The 19990-nt window shown below is 34.7% G+C and overlaps 2 protein-coding genes across 3 annotated transcripts in view; both read right to left on the bottom strand.

Moving 5' to 3' along the window:
- GluRS-m (putative glutamate--tRNA ligase, mitochondrial) overlaps window positions 1-5031 on the bottom strand; it is a 31136-nt gene extending 26105 nt beyond the window's left edge. For both annotated transcript variants that reach the window (XM_081771421.1, XM_081771422.1), the window contains exon 1: window positions 3200-5031. In XM_081771421.1, the coding sequence (XP_081627547.1) occupies window positions 3200-4788 (1589 nt within the window). In that variant the 5' untranslated portion in view covers window positions 4789-5031. The remainder of the gene's footprint in view (window positions 1-3199) is intronic.
- The window catches only part of LOC145694786 (metabotropic glutamate receptor 3-like), a 393182-nt gene that overhangs the window by 26105 nt on the left and 347087 nt on the right, over window positions 1-19990 (bottom strand). Inside the window, exon 6 of the mRNA XM_081771423.1 lies at window positions 19785-19868. Coding sequence (XP_081627549.1) covers window positions 19785-19868 — 84 coding nt within the window. The remainder of the gene's footprint in view (window positions 1-19784; window positions 19869-19990) is intronic.

Here is a 19990-nt window from a genome sequence, read left to right as displayed (position 1 = left end):
TGAAGAATATGTGTTGCTGTGTTATATATAATAAATTCATCGATATCTACTTATACATTTTGACATCTAATTGACGAAGGAATACCCGGACTCCTGAAATATTTCAAGAATGGATAGCCGCAGTATTGGTATTTTATTTATTCATTGGAGGAAGTGCCGAGTGTATTTCTTATTCTCTTCTTAATTTTATAGCTTACAAATTTCAGTCAACGCACAGTTTTTTCAACATAGAAGCTAGTTAAGCATAACATAATAAAATTATTACAAAGAAATTTAAAAAAATGAAGTACTGAAAATACATATTTTATAAAGACCATCTTTCTTCTTCCATGAATAGGAGAGTAATTTCCTGTATTTATGATTACCTTCTGTTAACCAATAAACGAACTTTGACGAAGCAGATCGTGAACAGCTACAATTATAAGAATAATTTAGAAAGAGAACACTTGACTATTGGTGAACTGTTCATAAATATGTTGAAAAATTTGTATTCCTTCCGCGCTTTAACAAACGGTACCATCTTCTCTTAGTATATTCTTACATCTTTCAGCCTAGTAAGGAGTCCAGAAATATTACAGCTGAAATTATTCATACAAAAAACAACAGACCAAATCAATAGCATTCTTTGATTTCAAGGCAGTTTGATTTTCTAGTAAATGTTTAGCCAACCTTGCAATTGCTGTTTAATCTATCTTTTGAATCTCCAACGTGCTCTTTAATTCAAATGTCTTTCGTAATTTCTATAAAATTACTTATGGATTTATATCTCGCCTCATATACCTTATCTGTGTGATTTTTTCATTACTTTTGTAATTGATAAATTAATCTTCAATCATTATGGAGATACAGCAAGAATACGAACTGATTTCTGTATAGAAAAATTATTCATTGAAGTATTTTATCACCTAACCTAATTTCTGTCATACAAACAGCTTCATTCTCACCTCACACTCAAATGACGAAGAAACCCGTGCCTGTTGAATGAATTTTGGCGACTTGAAATGGATCGGCTGAGAAATAAGAAATTTAAAATACATTGTACACAATAACGATTTGTTTTTCAGTAATAAAACACCTATGTAGGGATCCGGGAAATGGTTACCGATATTAAATACAGTTTCCTGCAGATATATTTTTTTCATTTTCTTTGCAGATGGAGGATAAAATTGTGAGTGTAGATGATCATTCTTTGAAGCACTATTAATTATGAACTTCTTGTATTAAAGTGTGATTACCCTTTCGTGACAAATAACCTCCAGCATGTGAGTTTATTTTATGTGGCTTATTTATTCATATCTCCATTTCACTTTTGCGTTCGGAACAAATATTCATGAGTAATAAAATTTAAAAAAAAATAAATAAATAAATAAAAAAGTGTTCTAACAAGCTGGCAATTTTCTCCCAGAGATCTACATTTTAGAGGACTCTCATTATTAATCTCATCAAAACTAACCCCATAAGCGCTACTGAAGAGCAATCAAAAAATTACTGACATGTGCTTTAGAGTGCATTTTTCTCTATAAATTTTTATCTTACACCACGAACGTCATCATGTCTGTGACCATAACCCCGTACGTATGCGATATGAGCGGAAACTATCATTTTAATTTTGGTAAATGACAGTTCAATGTTCTTTATCCTGTAAAGAGAAATACAGACCCAAGTATTCCAGAAACCACACTCCTTGTCAATTTAATTTAATTGAATTAAAATAATAGCTCCCACTCCCGGCACATCCGCTCACATCGAAATAAGAGTAACGTTCATGGTGTAAAGTAAAAGTTACCGTATGTAATCAAAGATTTTACATCCACTCGTCGTAAATAAGCCAACACTCCAACCAACTCTAAAACCAAATTAAAACAAATCCAGCTTTACAGCCATGTTTTTCGATATAATCTATTACATGTAACAGACCATACCCTTCCAATTTCAATTAAATTCCGGTCAAAATTACTAATCCTGTAACGGATGCTTCAACATATGCCTTTGGTTACCAGAAATGAACCAAAAATATAGATATTTTAATCAGAAGAGCAATCATATGTAATAAAATCAAGGTTTATTAATCTTCCTACAAACAATTTAAATCTTCATTCCAACCATGGCCGTATCTTTATTGCACTTCCGTCCCTTCGACTTTTATGTCTATTAGACGAAATCCATCAACCAGCAAGTATCCTTAAAGCAGATATCAATGGTACTGAAGCTATGAATATAAGATTTCTCCTTACCCGAGTCTGACTTATACATAATTCCTGTTACAAAGAATAGGTAATATTTCCTTCCGTCTTCTACATGTAAATAACCGAATTGTACTATTTGTCAATATTGATATTAGATTTCTAATCCCTGCCGCCGGCTATGTATTTATCTATTATCGTAATTACACTTTCAAAAATTACCTCTCTGTATCAAGAACCACTCCACTCAACTAAAACGTAACTCAATGCCTATTCGATTGTACCATCCTTGGCTGATATTTAGTATCTCCCCCAATCTCGTACATATAATATCTCCAGTGTTACTTATACTACACAAAATATAGCTGAGTGAGCGACAGCGAGCGAAGGGGATTAGAAGCCCCACAGGGCTCGTTTTTTTCTTTTTTTTTTTCTACTTTTATCACAATTTAGACAAGGAGCATGAAACGAGTTAAGGGAGATACCAAATGTCAATCCCCATCCTTTAATCAAAATCGCTAAAATGCGCTAATTGATCTCCCTACCCATATTATATAAGTACGTATATATATATATTTTTTAAATTTATTTTGAAATTTGAGTCTATATTGATTGTCTTGCATTTTACTTAGAAATCAGAAGGGCGTATTTATTGTTTAGCTTAATACAATTGATAATCTTACCGTAGGATTTACAAAACTATAAAAGAAAAAGCTATATTTACCATTATATTACAATACAAACTACTTTTGAAATTTGCGAACGAGGACAGAATGTTGCGGATTTAATATATTATATCCACGCAGGTCTATACCTATAGGAAAATCAAACCTTTGGCAAACGCAATTAATTTTTTTTTCCTTTTGTTCAAGATGAGCGGACATTCGATACTCAAGAGCCACACTTTTCCAGTTAAACCAGGTAACTTTCATAGTTTCTTTAACTGTTCATGAGAGCTGTAGTTCGTTCTTAAATAGTTATTAAGCATTGGACAATAATTTCTAAAACCATCTTACCTTTTGAACATTTCCAAGCTATTATCCAAACGTGAAATTGTATTTGTTTTCCCAAGTATTTCCATCATTTCTCCTACAGGTGGTCCATCCTTCAAGCCACTGAGAACTCTGCGAAGAACTTTCATCAGCTCACTGAAGGGTTTATTCGTTTGGGTAGCAAAATCTCTTAAAATCTCTACTAACACTTCTTTCCGGAAATCATTGTCAGGTTTATGTAACAACACTTCTTTAATATTAACCAAAGAATCGATGTAAATCTGTTCAATGTCACTTAAGTCTAAGCTTGTTGGTTTAACCCACAAAAAATGTAATTTTGGTTTTACAAGATCATGAAGAGTGTGTATTCTATCTTGACTCCACTGAAGGACAGATAATATATGGTCACTGTCCAGCTGTAACTGAATATTTTGATCATGAGAAAACTGTTCCTGTACAATGCCTTTTACAATGTTCACTAGTTTATTACTTAAATTCCCGTCCAACAACTGCCGTTTCAGTTCTAACCTATTAAATTCATTGACTTCTTCCAACAATAAACGGCAAGAATTAGTATTGACACGGCGTAAATCAAACTTTTTTACTAGATCTTCTAATGCAAACACTTCCCTCGTTTTGATACCAAACCCCCCTCCAACGCTTGCAACAAAATTTAGAAGTGCTGTCGGAAAAATTCCTTTATTTTGGAAATGTTCGATATCTATATCCTTTTGTCGTTTGGAAAGTTTTGACCCATCTTCATTAACAATTAGCGGAAGATGAGCGAACACCGGAGGTTTCCACCCGAACGCTTTGTACATAAGCAAATGTTTTGGGGTAGAAATCTGCCATTCTACTCCTCTTAATACATGAGTAATTTCCATATAATGATCATCGATAACATTTGCAAAATGGTACGTCGGAAAGCCATCAGCTTTTATGATAACTGGATCCCCTTCCCTCTCAGAAACGTTGTAAGGTATTGTCCCATACAGAAGATCATGAAAGGGTTCATTTGGTTCGAGTTTAAACCTAATACAATACTGCATACCCTGTTTCAATTTGTTATGTACGTCGTCTTGAGACAAAAAACGGCACCGATTGTCGTACCTTGGTACTTCCCTATTTTTCAGCGCCTCTTTTCGCAATAACTCTAATCGCTTTGTTGTACAAAAACAATAGTATGCTGTGCCTTTATCAATCAGTTCTTTCACTTTCGCTTTATACAATTCAAGTCTTTCTGATTGCCGGTATGGTCCGTACGAGCCTCCTAAACTTGGACTTTCATCTGGACACAGCCCCGCCCATTTTAAAGTATCTTCTAATTTCTCAGCAGACTGTGGCACTAACCTTGTTTGATCTGTGTCTTCAATTCTGAGAATAAATTTGCCATCATGTGATTTTGCAAAGAGATAATTGTATAATGCAGTTCGTAAACCGCCCAGATGCATATTTCCAGTTGGACTAGGTGCAAACCTGACACGTACTATTGAAGAATGAACTTGTCCGTCACAGCTACCGACATTTCGACACCACCACTTCAACAAATCACAATAAGACGTATTTTTCTTCAGTAATCTAAGTATAATTAACTGTTTTGTACTAAGTAACATTTTTGTTACAGTTCAAATATGAACTTTGCACTACATAAACCACCACGTAAAGCGAGTGTAGCTTATCAACAGCTGTGACTCATTTGTGTAGTTTACAACTTTTGTAAAACAAAGTTAATTATTTGATAATCCAAGTTTCTTTTATGTAACTATAATGTCGTTAAGATTTTTCACAGAAAAGAACTTAAACAAAACAAATTAGCTCACGTATACTTCTCCGCACTAGCGAATAGCGATCTTCTTTTGTTGAACACCTTAGAAACTACTACACTCTAGTGGCGAGGACGCGAACTTCATTCAGCAAAACACTAACGTGTTCCGCCACTGAGAATCAGATCCATTAAGCCGTGTAACAAAGTTCTAACAACGTAGGATGAAAATTGTATTATATAAATTATGAGGTAGGCCCTATGTAGCAATTCTAAATCGAGTCAAAACAGATAAAAAATATAATACATTATTAATGACAAAAGTTTTCGTCATCTTGTTAGGCCTACTCTGGAAATTAACATATCGTATCTCACTTTGGTCATCCGTATTTGCATACTGTGCGCCCCCGTGCTCTAAATAATTTGCCGTCCCCGCACCAGTATCACTGATAACTGATAAGAAAAATAATTCTTTACATTATTCACCGCCAGTAATGGTTTAATAGCATCTATATTAATAATACAATAAGGTGTTTGTTTGTCTGTCTATATATAGCGCTTTTCAACTCGAGAAACATAATAGAAGCATGGAATGTTAATGTGTTTTAAAGCTCTGAGAAATGATCCAAATGACCTGTTCCAGGTCCCTAAGTCACATCTGAGCTGAAGTATGGGGGAGCAAAGTTTCCATAAAAATAACATGGGGGCATTTTAAAAATTAACGAAAACGACCATTCTTAGAGTTGAATTCATAGTTTTTGGGGTCGCTGAGATGAATAGCGGCAGTTTTAATCCAATTAAACTTCAAGGCCATACTCCACTCCCAGGGAGGGGGCGAGATTTTAAAAGTAATCGAAAACGACAGATATTAGTGATGAATTCATAGTTTTCGAGGTCGCTGAGTTTAACTGTATCAGTTTTCATTATGTTCAAGTTCATCCTCACCCCTTGGGATGGGGGTGGGAGAGGATAACTTTTAAAAATAATCAGATAAGCTAGCTAATTAGTAACTACTGTAATTAGAGCGAATTAAACACCTTAACATATTTTCTCGCGCTTGCGTGGGATTCTGCGGGTTTCTAGTTTTAATTTATTGCGAATCTTTAAAAAGTTCCAAAATTTTGCTACCCCCTAAATTCTGCCGCCTTGTACTCTAGCACAGAATAGCAATTACCTAAATACGGGCCTGCATATACACGATGTATATACTGTATATTGGCTCAAGCGCCTTTGACGATCGAAATAATAAAAACAATTGAAGCTTTCGTCGCTGACTAGTTCCCTTACTTCCATTATTTGTGGCTTACTTGACCAGAGTCCGCTACCTTTTAATTAGGGATGCGTTCGAGTCGAGTCGAGACAGAATTTTCCTGACAAAATTCGAGTCGAGACACAGCTCTTTCAATAGAAAAATATATATTTTTCGAGTCGAGACATCACTTTTACAGCACATTTTCGAGTTGAGACAGTCTCAAATCTGGTCTCGAGCACATCCCTACTTTTAATTCAGGCAGCGCTCTGGTCTCTCGATGCTGAATCAAAATCTCTCGTGCATATTCCTGATATAAGTGAGTAAACATCAAAACTAAATTTGCCTTTGCAGCTTAAGGGGGCAGGCGAGTCAATTCTAGAGCATTTATGAGGAGACGCTGGTGGAAATCCAAGCCATGTGCGTTTGTGAAAAATGAAATTAAATCTTTAAGTTTTACGTCCCACGGTTATGCCGGCTAGGCTAAAGGAGACGGTGATTATGAGAAATGAATGAATTGGTGGAATGAAGAAAGTGAGAGGAAACGGGAGAACCCCGAGAAAACCCACGCACACGGTGTTTGTCCACCACAAAGTTCACTTGGCTCGAACCCGGGGCTCCAAGCATCAGAGGTGAACGCTCTACCACTGAGCCACCGCGGCCCCCATGTGCGTTTGTAGTGGACAACATCATGACCATTAGTTTTTCAAAGTTTTTCCCATTTTCTCCCTCAGTTTTATTCCAGTAATAATTCACTTTTATTAGTCATTCGTTTTCTATAACTAGTTCTTCTATAGGGTGACGATAAATTTAACAGTTTCTATGTAAACTGAAGTTTTACAAATTCTCAGCAAGCAAAAATTTATTAAAACAGTGAAGTAAAATTAAAGCTGGGGTTATGAAATAATTGGGGGATATTGAATTACTGTTCCTATTATTATATTAATGGTTCCTGTGTGTTTTACTTCCGCTAAACAGTTTTCATCTAATTTTAAATCACAATTACTTAAAAAAAAACATAAGTGTTTTCTTCATAACCAGAACTCTTAATGACCCCACACATCAACTGCATCCATGTTTCATCCATCTATCCTCCTCCTCCTCCTTCTTCTTCTTCTTCTTCTTCTTCTTCTTCTTCTTCTTCTTCTTCTTATTATTATTATTATTATTATTATTATTATTATTATTATTATTATTATTATTATTATTATTATTATTATTAATTTCGTTATTAGATGATCGAGAATACTCTGAAATGGTGTATTCCTCTTTAATGGAATTGTGGATTTCCAGAACAGTGGGGTTACGGAAAAGATGTGAAGTGAAATTATTCCATAGGAATAAGAACAACCATGCTTTGAAGGCTTAACACAAATTCTTAGTATTAGAATAAAGTTGCAAGTTTAACGTAAAATATAATCATTGCGCTTAAATGATGAAAACTTATCTGTGAAAGTTTTCATGTCAACATCTGATTTCTTCTCATTACAGTACATACCTAACACAAAATCTTCATGTTACGATATAATACGCTGTCTTCATAAGTATAGTTTCAATGGTCATCATAAGAATACAACTCAAAGCAGGTCAGATGGACTACCATTCCATAACTATCGTGACGAAAATAAATAGCCTCACTGTTGAGCTCACCTTTAAACTATAATCATTCCTAATTCATTAACTCTCTGTCTCGTGCAGTTTTACAAAATGTCGTTAAGTTGAAAAACATTACTTTTCTTGCTTTATATTGATGCCCTAATACATTGTACAGTATTATTTTCTTGACGCATTCCCAAATAACTACATTCCCTCAGATTGATAATATATGTGCAAATTTATATGCTGTAGATTGAGTTGAGTTGATTTTGTGTTTAACGTCCCATTCAGCAGCGAGGCTATATGAGACGTGGACCTACTGATTAACGTGGAATCCGAACCACATGAGCTCCCACCGGGATCGAACCCGGGTCTCCCACGCCAAAGGCGCGTACGCTAACCGCTTAGCCACGAAGAAGCTCTATATGCTATAGATTATTCGTGCGAAAAACATGCATACCTATGGTAAAAAAAAAAAAAAACATATCTATTTGTATTGAGTGGACTTACCTTGTTGGAAAATTACCACTTTTTTCTTTGAATAACATTTAACAATTCTAAATACAACGTTGTGTTCGTGGGTTCTCTCGGGTATTCCCGTTTCCTCCCACTTTCTCATTCCACCAATTCTTCCATCATCATTCATTTGCCTTAATCATCGTCTCCCTTAGCTTAAAGGACATAATCGTGGGACGTTAAACAGAAAGATTTCATTTAATTTCAATTGTAAGGTTCCGATATATTTAGAGTTGTTTCGATACTGAATTGTGCAACACTGCCATAAGGATGGGATTAGCGTGTTACTTGCGTGCAATTGCATTGTTGCTTGCTTATTTGTATTTTCATATTTTTACTATTATGCGTTTGCATGTACATATAATAGAAATATGACGGATTTCCGCTAATTTTGTGATAATAACACACTTCGTGCAGCAGAAATTACTGTAACATGAGTACTTATATAATTATAGATATGAAGAGGAATGCGACTTGGTAGGTACTAGTACAGTGTTACTTCCAGACATGCGTTTTGGGAGAACTGTCCCCCTCCCCAGGAGCTCTGAGAGTGCCCCCCGGAAGCGACCAAAATAATACGTCTATAATAAAATAATAAATAGAATAGCACCGTGTGAAAATATGTGCCCTTCTGATAAGTGTGCCCGCCCGGAACATTTTTTTCTGAAAGGAACACGGACTAGTAATAATTTCATACTGTAACCTTCATCTTCTAAGGATATATACGTTTTACATATTGAAGGAATACAGTGCTGGTGGAAATTAATATCTTATGTACCCTTCTGTAATGTGTGTGGTCGCTCATTACAATCGTAAAATTACCGTTTTGTTGTCGACACATAGAGCTGCACCACTCCTTTCCTTTACATACTAGTTCCAAGATTCAATTTGTGTTTGGGGCGAAGGCTCAATTGCTCCATAACATTTGTAAAGACAATTCTTCATAGGATGATTATTATTGCAATATGCTGTTTTCTTTTTAACTTAATTCTGAGGGCTACGGTAATTCAATGGTACAACGCTCACTTTTAGTGCGTGGGAACCTTGGTTCGATCCCAGCACTTGGCAAGTGGGCTTTATGTTGAATAAACACTGTCCGGCTTTTTCCGTTTTCTCCCACTTTCGTCATTCAATCATTTCATTCATTACCCCCATCACTGTCCCCTTAGCCTCGATGTATAATCATGGGATATATTAATTTTTTTAAAAAGTTTAATTCTGAAGCATAAGAAAATTGCTGCAATTAATCGTATGTGAAAGTAGCTAATTACATAATGCAATAATATAAATACTTCGAGAAACAAAGATTTTCTCTGTTAATATATTTTAAAACTACAATTATCTAGATATGCAAATACTTACCGAACTAAATTGAATTTTTAACAATACGTAATCCAAATGAGGACTTATCCATAGAATTCATTTATAAAAGAGAAAGACGCTTTGCCTACCTCTGCTCTGGAATGTTTCGAAAGTTAAACTATAAAATTTGATGCATTGAGATTACATTAGTACACTCTGCCAGACATTAGTGCTGTATCGCCGGACCAATTTGAAAATAGAAGTACGAAAATATACTGCAATCGGTCACATTTGGTTGGATTACATTAAGTTACGTTACATTAGGAGTGCAGTATTACTATACGCATCCACAGTATAGACAGTAGTAGTAGTGGTAGTAGGAACGGGTTAGAAGCCCGGCAGGGGTTGGTTGGGTTCTGTACTCGACACGAAATGGGCAAATTAAAGAATTGACCAAATTTTTCTGTACAGTTTACAATCTATGGATCCGTATAGTAGAACAACTGTACCTCTCTGCGAAATAGTCCCATCCGCCTCCACATACACTGCCGCTTACATCAAAAACAACCAGCCGGCGGGAGCTCATGTGGTTCGGATTCCACGTTAATCAGTAGGTTCACGTCTCATATAGCCTCGCTGCCGAACGGGACGTTAAACTCAAAATCAACTCAACTCAACTCAAAAACAACCAACAAATACTACCACTTTCTTAACTTTTACTATTTCCCTTACCTGACTTTCGCTCATTCTTCCTCACAAACTTAAATAAATTCTCCAATTGACACGGTAAATTTCCTAAAATTGGTCCGGCGATACAGCATTTAACCCCTCTGCCATCTTGTATAAAAGAATGTATTTGACTTTTTTAAAAAAAATTAAAGCTAAGAATGCCTTCTTCATGCAAGTATATTAGTATGATTTTTCGTACGCCGTAAATGTTTTTTTAAAACCTTTGTTGCATTGATCTCCATTCGATTTTCACATTTTTTAAAAAATATTTATCTTAATTTAAAAGAGCACCAGCTGGAGCAGATAACCACGTATTTTTTTTGTTTGTTTTATATACGGACCAAGATAATGGACTTTAAAAAATTGCTTTCAGTCATGCTCACTAGCGCCACCTTTGATTTCAAATTATTATTCTGTTTTTGTGATGTAAGCTCAAAGTGAATAACAGAATATGAAGAAAGTTCGAAATACGTGTTGTTCTCAAAACTCGGAATACGGAAACTTTGATATTGCGGTTTTTGAATCGTGTACTTGGTCGGGTCATACTCAGCTTCTACGTTCCAGTGGATAGGCAAAGAACATCTATGGCAAAATTTACCCTTTAAAGTAAATTCCAACCACACATGCCGCTCACAGTGCATATTAAAGGGATAGATTATTTGTTTGAAACTTAAAAACATTTTTTTTAAAATTTTGTTTAGCACCAAGGCTATATGGTGCATGACTTATGACTCTACAGTTAAATATGAGATCCAAATTTCACATAATGACACCAGGAATTTTAATACAATTTTCCCACATCAACAGTGAGAACGGTTACCGTTTATAACTGTTTTTCGACATAAAAAGGAATGACACATTTGATCACCCATGTTGGTCTATAATTTTCGTAAAATTTTCATGTGAGGAACAATTTCTCAAAGTTTTGTCGGTTTTGTTTCCGAACACTAAGTATATACGTATATAACCACTTTCTTATACCGCTAATTCCTTTAGATGAACAGCAAGAATGCGTGTTAACTTAGTTCTTACACTTCTACCATTGAACTAGATTCAAGACTATATTCCTTAAGATCTAAATAAACTTAATCCACATTTCAATGTAAATTAAATTACATTAAAATGCCATCCTCAATAGTACGAAAACAGTAGGTAAAGACCACAATTGAATAAGTAAATGCATTATGTGTTTCAAGTCAGTGAAGTAACCATAGTGGAGCGAGTGGAGCAGTTGCTCCAGGGAGCACAGTAATAGGGGCGCAAGGGCGAAAAATAAAAGAATACGGAAAGCTGTTCCTTATGCAAAGAACGTTTGAAAACATTTCGAAAGGTACACTTTGACTATTAGCAGTTAATTGGCAATAGCTGATACCGGGGGCGGATCCAAGAATTTTTGAGGGGCACGCAGGTCTGAAAAATAAACTTGAGATATTTTTCGATATTTGGTTCGTTAACTAAAAATGTGGATTGCAGTGCTTCATAATACGTATTTATCTCCGCCCTTCTGGAGGCGGCATTGAGGAAAGCCATATTGTTCAACACGAGAGAATCCAGGATTATCATGAACTGGAAACGCATACATTATCTGAAATAAGTGGAGAACGCACTCAGAATTTTTCTTTTGAGAGAAATTTTACAACTTTTTTCCCACAACCTTTGAATAAGCGCTTCATTAGGGACTAATTTATATATTTTACTCCTCATGGAGGGGTGCGCCTGGATCCCCACTGGGCGATACCCGAACAATCGTCACTGCAATGTTTGTCTAGCTAGCTGCCTAGTAAAAGTTTTTCATAATGAATCATTGTAATTAGCGCGCCGCGCCCCCTCCTGGGTTCCACTCCCACCTGGCAATAAAAAGCAAGTTGGGTTTGTTTGAAACCTAGTTGACACTTATAAAACTACCCTGTACTCCCTACTTATATTAAGAATTATAAGCAAGGATATCATCCTACCTTTAAAGTATAAAAATAGTAGTTTGGATTAAGTACAGTAAACCATTTTTAATTTAATTTCCTATGAACATAATTCATATTAAGTATGTACTGATAAATTAGGAAAAATATAACTAAAAATTTTAGGTTTCTTAATAATAATAACAATTTTGTATACTGTTAGTATATATATATATATATATATACAGTGGCGGATCCAGGATATGATCAAGGGAGGGGCTAAACCATAGTTTGCTGCTTTATTCAGTGTAAAACAGGATTGAAGTCCATTTTATCCAGTGAATACCTGAGCGTCAAAGGGGGGCTATAGCCCCTATAGCCCACCCCTTGGATCCGCCTATATATATATATATATATATATATATATATATATATATATATATATATATATATATAACGCAGCAGCTGAAATGTGAGGGGCAGGGGGCAGGTATGAGTAAATCAATGATCGAACAATCCAGGGCAAAGTAAGACTGGTTACGCCACTGTTTCAAGTAACTTTGAAGAAACATTTAAGAAGTTCATTGTAGGACTTCTTTAATTTTAGCTTTAAAAAAAGTGCGAAGATTTTGCAATTATGTGAGGCCCAACAGTAGGTACATTCCTAGAAAGTGCTCTCATAAATTCATCCTCATTAGTACATGAAAATCGTTTTCATTTTCAATAAAACGTACTTTCAATGCGTTAGATCTCCTATAGATAGCAGGCGATATAAAGCAATAAATATTGAGTTTTTTTTCGTAGGAACTTCTTGCCCTACTTCTCTAGATATTGGAGAGTTTTCGGAGAAGAGTTTAATGTCATACCTATTTTAATATTTTATACGAGCTTTTGTTTTTGCTTTTGGGATTTAACCAGTGGTGCTATTCAGCCGGTTCGTACTTGTTCGCTAGAACCGGTTGTTAAAATATTTCGAGTTCGCAGAACCGTTTGTTGTACCCATATATTTACAACAGTAAATTTTTACCCAGTTATACCCAGGAACAGTAAATTTTAGTTTAACTTCGTTTTTAGAAATTCTTAAGCTACAGGGTTAAAATAAGATTGAACAAGGTATAAGCGTTTATTTCTTAATCTCAAATGCTCAGATATCAAGAATGAGAACTGGGTTCACATGAGTGTAATGGTGAGGTTATTTATATTTGAAACACGTATCAATAATTGTCGATCCATTGTTGGACTAAGGTCTTTCAAATACTTTTTGACAAACATCTTTCTTAGATAACTCGTTTCAAAGATATTCGCAGTGATTTCGTCTCACCACTTTGTATTAGGATGCTGTGTAGGTCTCTACTTGTTACATGTGGTATCCAGCAAAAATTTTGCTTTTGTTTACTTCGTATGATTTGTTTTCTGAGAGAATTACATCTATCTATCTACTTATCCATTAACTATCTCTCTCTCTCTCACACACACACACACACTTAATATCCCTTTTTCACCCACCATCTTCGAACATCGATATGTCACCTAAGACGTACCTGGAAGATAAAAAAAAGTCTCCATCGGCATCGACGACCTTCTGACAACATTCTGGAAGGCCATGGATTCCATCGCGGTAGAATTTGGTGGGCCGTAAAGCGAAGAAGGTATCAAGTGCATTTTGCACTTCTACTAGGGATTTGAACTGGCGTCCTCTAAGGTGATCGTCCAAGGAATGGAACAGGTGATAGTCGGATGGTGCAATGTACGGGGAGTACGGCGGATGCAATAGCGTTTTCCATCCAAGGCGTAGAATGGTGTCCCAGGTCATCCTAGCCACGTGGGGCTTAGCGTTGCCCTGTAACAGGAGGACCTCTTTGCGATTCAGAAGTGGTGGTTCCAGAGTTTTGAGTTTTTCTAGAACACAGTTCAACTGGTTACAGTGCATAGTTGCATTGATACTCTGACCAGCTAGTAGCAGTTCCCGATGCATGATACCGCGAGCAGTCCACCAAACACACAGGAGGACCTTGTTCTAGTGCTGACTTCGGCTGTTTTGGAACCGGTTCATGGTTCATGGACTAACCAATGATGACGACACCGTGGAGCTTCGTACAGGACCCACTTCTCATTACATGACAACACCCTGTCCAGAAATGGCTCCTTCCTCAGATGAGACAGCAATGAAACACAGGTGTCTGCTCGCGTTGCCTTCTGGCCCGGAATCAAATCATGTGGGACTCATCGACCCAACATATAGTGCTTCCCAAGTTGATGGAGGGTGCTGCCGAAAGATTTCTCCACTCACACTAAATTGTAGTTCCAGTTTCTCACATGTCTGGCCACTGTTCGCCTCAATTGCTGCCTGAAGATCTTCATTTCGTACATGTGTTGGTTTTCCGGCACGTAGTGAGTCTTCGAGTGTTTCTTTACCGTCCTTAAACTTGTTAAACCACCGCTGCACTGTTCACGTAGCCACGACACCCTCACCAAAAGCCTGGCATATCTTCCGCCCCGCTACAGCGGCGTTTGATCTGTTTGAACTCGTACAGCAGACACGCCCTTCTGACGCTCTGTAGAGGTCCCATGTTCACTCTGTGCTTACGCAAGTTCACGGTGTAACTGAACTGCCACAACCAGGTTGTATTTTGGATATACAACACACCAACAACTGACCTTCACCTTCTCTCCATTCATATTCAACTCAAGGTGTGAGGACCAATTGAACACAGACATCCACAAGAAGGGACAAAACTTTCATGGTTTCACACACACACACACACACACACACACATATATATATATATATATATATATATATATATATATATATATATATATATATATATATATATATATATATATATATATAACCGGTTGTTAAAAATTTAGAATAACACTACTGGGTTTAACATTTGAAGTTGTATTTTAGTTGTAATCTTCATTATCCTATATTGTTGCGTTTCAGTGTAAAATGGCCAACATACTGTATCTTGAACCAATGCCACAAGTAGCGGGGGCATGGGAGGAGCAGTTGCCTCCTTGAATTTCCGAAATATATTCAGTTCTTGAAATAGTCAAAATATACTAAGTTCCTTACTCACATGTTATAGTTATTTACTGTAGTTAATAATAATATGTGCTTTTATAGTTTTATATGATGTACTGTGTACGGGTGCACTAAATTGAGTGTGGTGTTTGTGTCAGCCTTTTGCCCCCCCCCCTCCTGGAATTGGTCTTTTACTCCTTGGAAAAAATCCTGCGTAAAATTTCGAGATTATAAATGTAAATAAATATAATTATAAATTTATTTAATCTAATTATATTTATAGTTTTGGACCATAAATATAAATAAATAAATATTCGTAACTAATAAAATATATTTTTATTTTTAATTTATGTGCAAATGAAATCACAGATTAAATCTCATATTTATTTATTGAGAAAGGAGGGTAATGTATTAACAAGTAAATAGTTGTAAAACATTCTGTGTTTTGATCACGAAAGGATCAACTATTCGCTGTTATCGTGGTGGAAGAACTTTCCATGCTTTTATGCGCTTTATAACCATACATTTCAAGTATAGTTGAAACATTTAATTCTTTCTATAGCCTATATTTTATTCATACAAGATTTTTAATTGGATTTCTTTTAATTAGCTATCCGAGGGTTTTGTTAATCCAAGGTAGATGGATGTATATTCTATATACTCATAACAGAAAAGCATTTTTTTCAGTAAATAATAAATTATTACGTTCACACCAGAAACAACTTACATTTTCATTTGTATTTGTTGTTTATTATTCTCTATAAATTAATATCAGAGGCCAGAATATATATATGTATGTGTATTCAACAATAATACAAATAGTTCTACAGTAGGTGTTCAAAGTTATCTTTATAGAAATATTTTTTTATTTGTATTTCAATAACAGAGCACTACTGTATGTTCTATTTTCCTTGAGTTTTCGTGAACAGGATTTTTGCCGCATGAAATAGGCTAATGTTACATGGTAGTATCATATTTCTAATTCTGATTTGCATTAAATATATTCAATAGTCCTTATGAAAGGAACACTGAAGATTGTTATCATTATTCATTCATTCATATTCTGCCACTATTACTATATACATAAGAAATTTGATTTTATAGAAGCTTATAAAAGTAAAATTAACGCGATTTCAAATATCTGTTAAATTAAAATTTACAATAATTCCATGTGATTCACTTGATCTGTAATGTTTACAAGCATTTAATTTGTGCATTTAATAGAAATTGGTAGTTCGCTCCTGCTAAAAGAAAGAAAAATACTGTGTGCATAAATTACATGTTAAAAGGAAAGAAAAAAAACTGATGATTCTAACAGTTTAAGCTGGGACATATTTTTCCAAAATATTCCTTTAGTTCTATTAAAGTTTCATGCTTATTCAAACTGTCTCCAAGTCATCCAAGTTTAGAAAAGGCTGTTTTTCCTATATATATAATCCATATTTTTGACAAATGTCCCAATTATGGTTGGTAATAACTTATGGACAAAACAAATCTACAGACAATTAATGTATGTTATATCCAAAACATTATCCGAATATATACTTTTTGCGCAATCCAAATAGGAACATCAGAAATGAACTTCCTGCATCTGCAACAAATGATACATCAAACAGAAATATATTTTCCACTACTCATACAAAATCTCAGTTTAATACTTTCAGTCAACCATCAAAATCGATTTTTTTTTTTTAATCTTCTTATTGTCTTATAAGAAAAGCTAGTCAAGAGTGGCGATTGAAGTCATTATTTAGTTCTTTTAATAAATAAAATTTAAAAGTATAACATGTCACGTAGAAGAATTACTTTTTGTTTAGGAGATCTATTAACCTGTCATAATAAAGGTGTTTTCAAAGTCCAGTCGAATTCGAAAAGAGTTCTGGATTTTGTAAAATGCTCCTTAAATTTCAAATTTTGATTAACATTCTGTACAGCCCATTGACAACGTTCCAGCACTTTTCCAGTCATTTCCGGAATACCAAACTTCTTCGAAGAAGACAGTCACTGTAAAAGTGTATTTGTAAACATCTCTATTTCCAGAATCAAAACAAATTAGGCATACATAATTCTGTTTACTTTCAACGAGATTGGGATCAGCAGTTTACTTTTCAAGTGAAACATTATTACGGTCTGTAAGAGATGGATTTGTTGCAGAATGTACCGTACATAGCTTGTCATCCAAGGTTTCCAGATTTCAAGCTCTGTGATTGTGGTTGTGAAAATGTTAGAACAAAATCGTATACTAAAAAAACCTTTAAGTGTGGATAACCTAAAAGAGAAATTTCTTATAGTTGTCCAGAACATACAAATAAATATTTCTAAACGTGCAATGATGCGATCCCACAAACAGCTGGATTTGTACACCAATGGAGCATACATGGAGACCTGGCATTCAACAGCTATATATTATCAACAACATTTTGGAGTTTGAAGAATGTTTTACAAATTGTTTCATATCGATCTGTTTCCCCATTTGAAATTTTTAAAAGATTTTCAAATCAGGTACTATTTTAGAAACATATTATTGCCATATTTCTTTTTCTTTTTTTCAAATGAGTTTATAGATATTTGGGAGATCATAAAATATTCAGATGTTGTATGAGGAATGTTTATATTTTTTAATATTTGAATCAATTAATAAATGACTATTAAATGCGTAACGTTGAAGACAATATTCTCGTTACCTTCTACAGATATACTTTTGGAATTATTGACAAGTATGTATAGGAATATTCAAGACATCTTTATTTATTTATTTTTAACAGAATTTCTAGAATATTTCTCCAATATCCTATGTTTGAATACGAAATGTGTTGAAAAATACAAACTATAGGCATGATCTTTGTAGTCAGCAAATAACCACAAATTTGCTTCCAATCTCTGTTTGGGATGGGTAACTTCATTTTCTAGTTTGAATGAATCTTCGAATGAAACAGAAGAACGTCGTGAGTTTTCTACAGATTCTTTTGTTTCTTTCTACATGATCATTTTTATGAAAATGTTCCATAACAATCACTTGCTCTTATTATGCGTTTACTTTAGCCTACATAATATAATAGTGAGTCTATAAAGCTAAATATGCCATTTCATTTTTGTTCTGTCATTTTTGATCCCAACTTCGTGTGTGTGTCTTTGAAATGGGGGAGGAGAAAAATAAAAGATTTTATTTATATTTTAAAAAAAAGTGCAGCGTAAATTATTTTAAGTGCAAGCTAGGATTTTTTTGGTGCAAAATTTTGGTGGAAACGGTGCAAATTTCAAATTAAATATTCATCCAAACAGTACCAAAATTAATTACATAATATATAAGAACTCAAAATTTACCATGTATTAAGAAGTCTGCTGAAAACAAGTTTCAGAATAATGGTGTACACAGAAATGCGTCAAGGGGCGGGATTCAAGCTCCCAAGTTGAAATTGTTTCAGATATCTTACTATGGTACAATACATGTTTATTTTTGCACATCTTGTTTAGGATGATTAAGACTCTGATACTTCCCGTTGCGTACATTGTGGGCTCCGCACTAGCGTGCAATATGCTTTCGGCTTGTCAAGTACTAACAATATATTGCAAGTTAGCACGGGACCTGGGGGCTGACTAAAATGTTTCCAATTGTGCCCCGCACCTCCTAATGCCGTCCCTGTCTATACATAATCATAGATCAGTCAAGTTTAATAAAATAATGATTTACGTATATTTCTGGTACAAATATAACCATGTTTCGTTTAGATTAGGATAGAATTTGTTAAACTTTTTTTTCAAGTGGAGACCATTCTCTCTGATCAGGATGTTCTACGGACAACTTTAATCTTATACTCTTCGAAAGCAAATTTATAATTTAAGGAGGAAAATTTTGAGGTGTCACTACCAGTAATTATAATTTTAAAATGGTAATAATTAAAATTATCTTAATTTTATATTTACATTATTATCAGAAGATATATTTTTTAAGGAAAAATAATTGAAGGCTATCCATATTTTTAACAACAGATCCATATAAGCTATCACTAGCGTACACAGAATTTCATCAACAACTTGGGTGTTAAGATCCCAAGTTAATATCATTTCAGATAGTTGTATGGTCAATTTTTAATTTTGGATAATATATTGTTCAAGAAAGGGTTAAAACCCAGAATCTTCCTTGCGTATACCACTGTAAGCTATTAGAATGTGTATAGTCTTCATCTGATTAAATTGTATATCTATTTGAGACTCTTAACTATAGTATGTATGTGCAAAATTCAATTCACTTGAATTACAAGAAACTTGTAAAATTGAGTTCAATAACATCGCCGTACACGGCTTCGTTCAGTCTAGTCATTTTCCACAATAAACACATCCATTATTATTTTATTTATTTATAAATTAATTTAACATACTTATAGCTATATACAAGTGCATGAAATTCACAGTGAATCATCATCCAAATTGTTTTGGGGGAAACCCCCACGCAGAGAAACTACTTTTATGATACCCCATAGATGGGGGACAATGTATGGGTAGTGCTGTAGCTATCCGAGAAAACCCACCTGGGTAGCGAGGATAATAGTAGTAAGGGTAGTATTGGAACATCCTTGGGTAAGTTGGAGGCGGCGCCACTAACGCAACACGATCTGAAAGAAAGAAAAATGGTGTGATGTGGTGCAAGCAAGCATGTGCTCATATTTTGTGCTCAACATACATGCAAATTACTAAACTAAGATACATAAATCTTACCTAACGAAAGAAATAAATG

The sequence above is a fragment of the Thermobia domestica genome, chromosome 9, assembly GCF_964235325.1.
Source record: "Thermobia domestica chromosome 9, izTheDome1.hap1.1, whole genome shotgun sequence".
In the NCBI taxonomy this organism is placed as follows: domain Eukaryota; kingdom Metazoa; phylum Arthropoda; class Insecta; order Zygentoma; family Lepismatidae; genus Thermobia; species Thermobia domestica.
The sequence above is the reverse complement of the archived record's forward strand: the minus strand, read 5'-3'. Positions and strand labels throughout refer to the sequence as shown.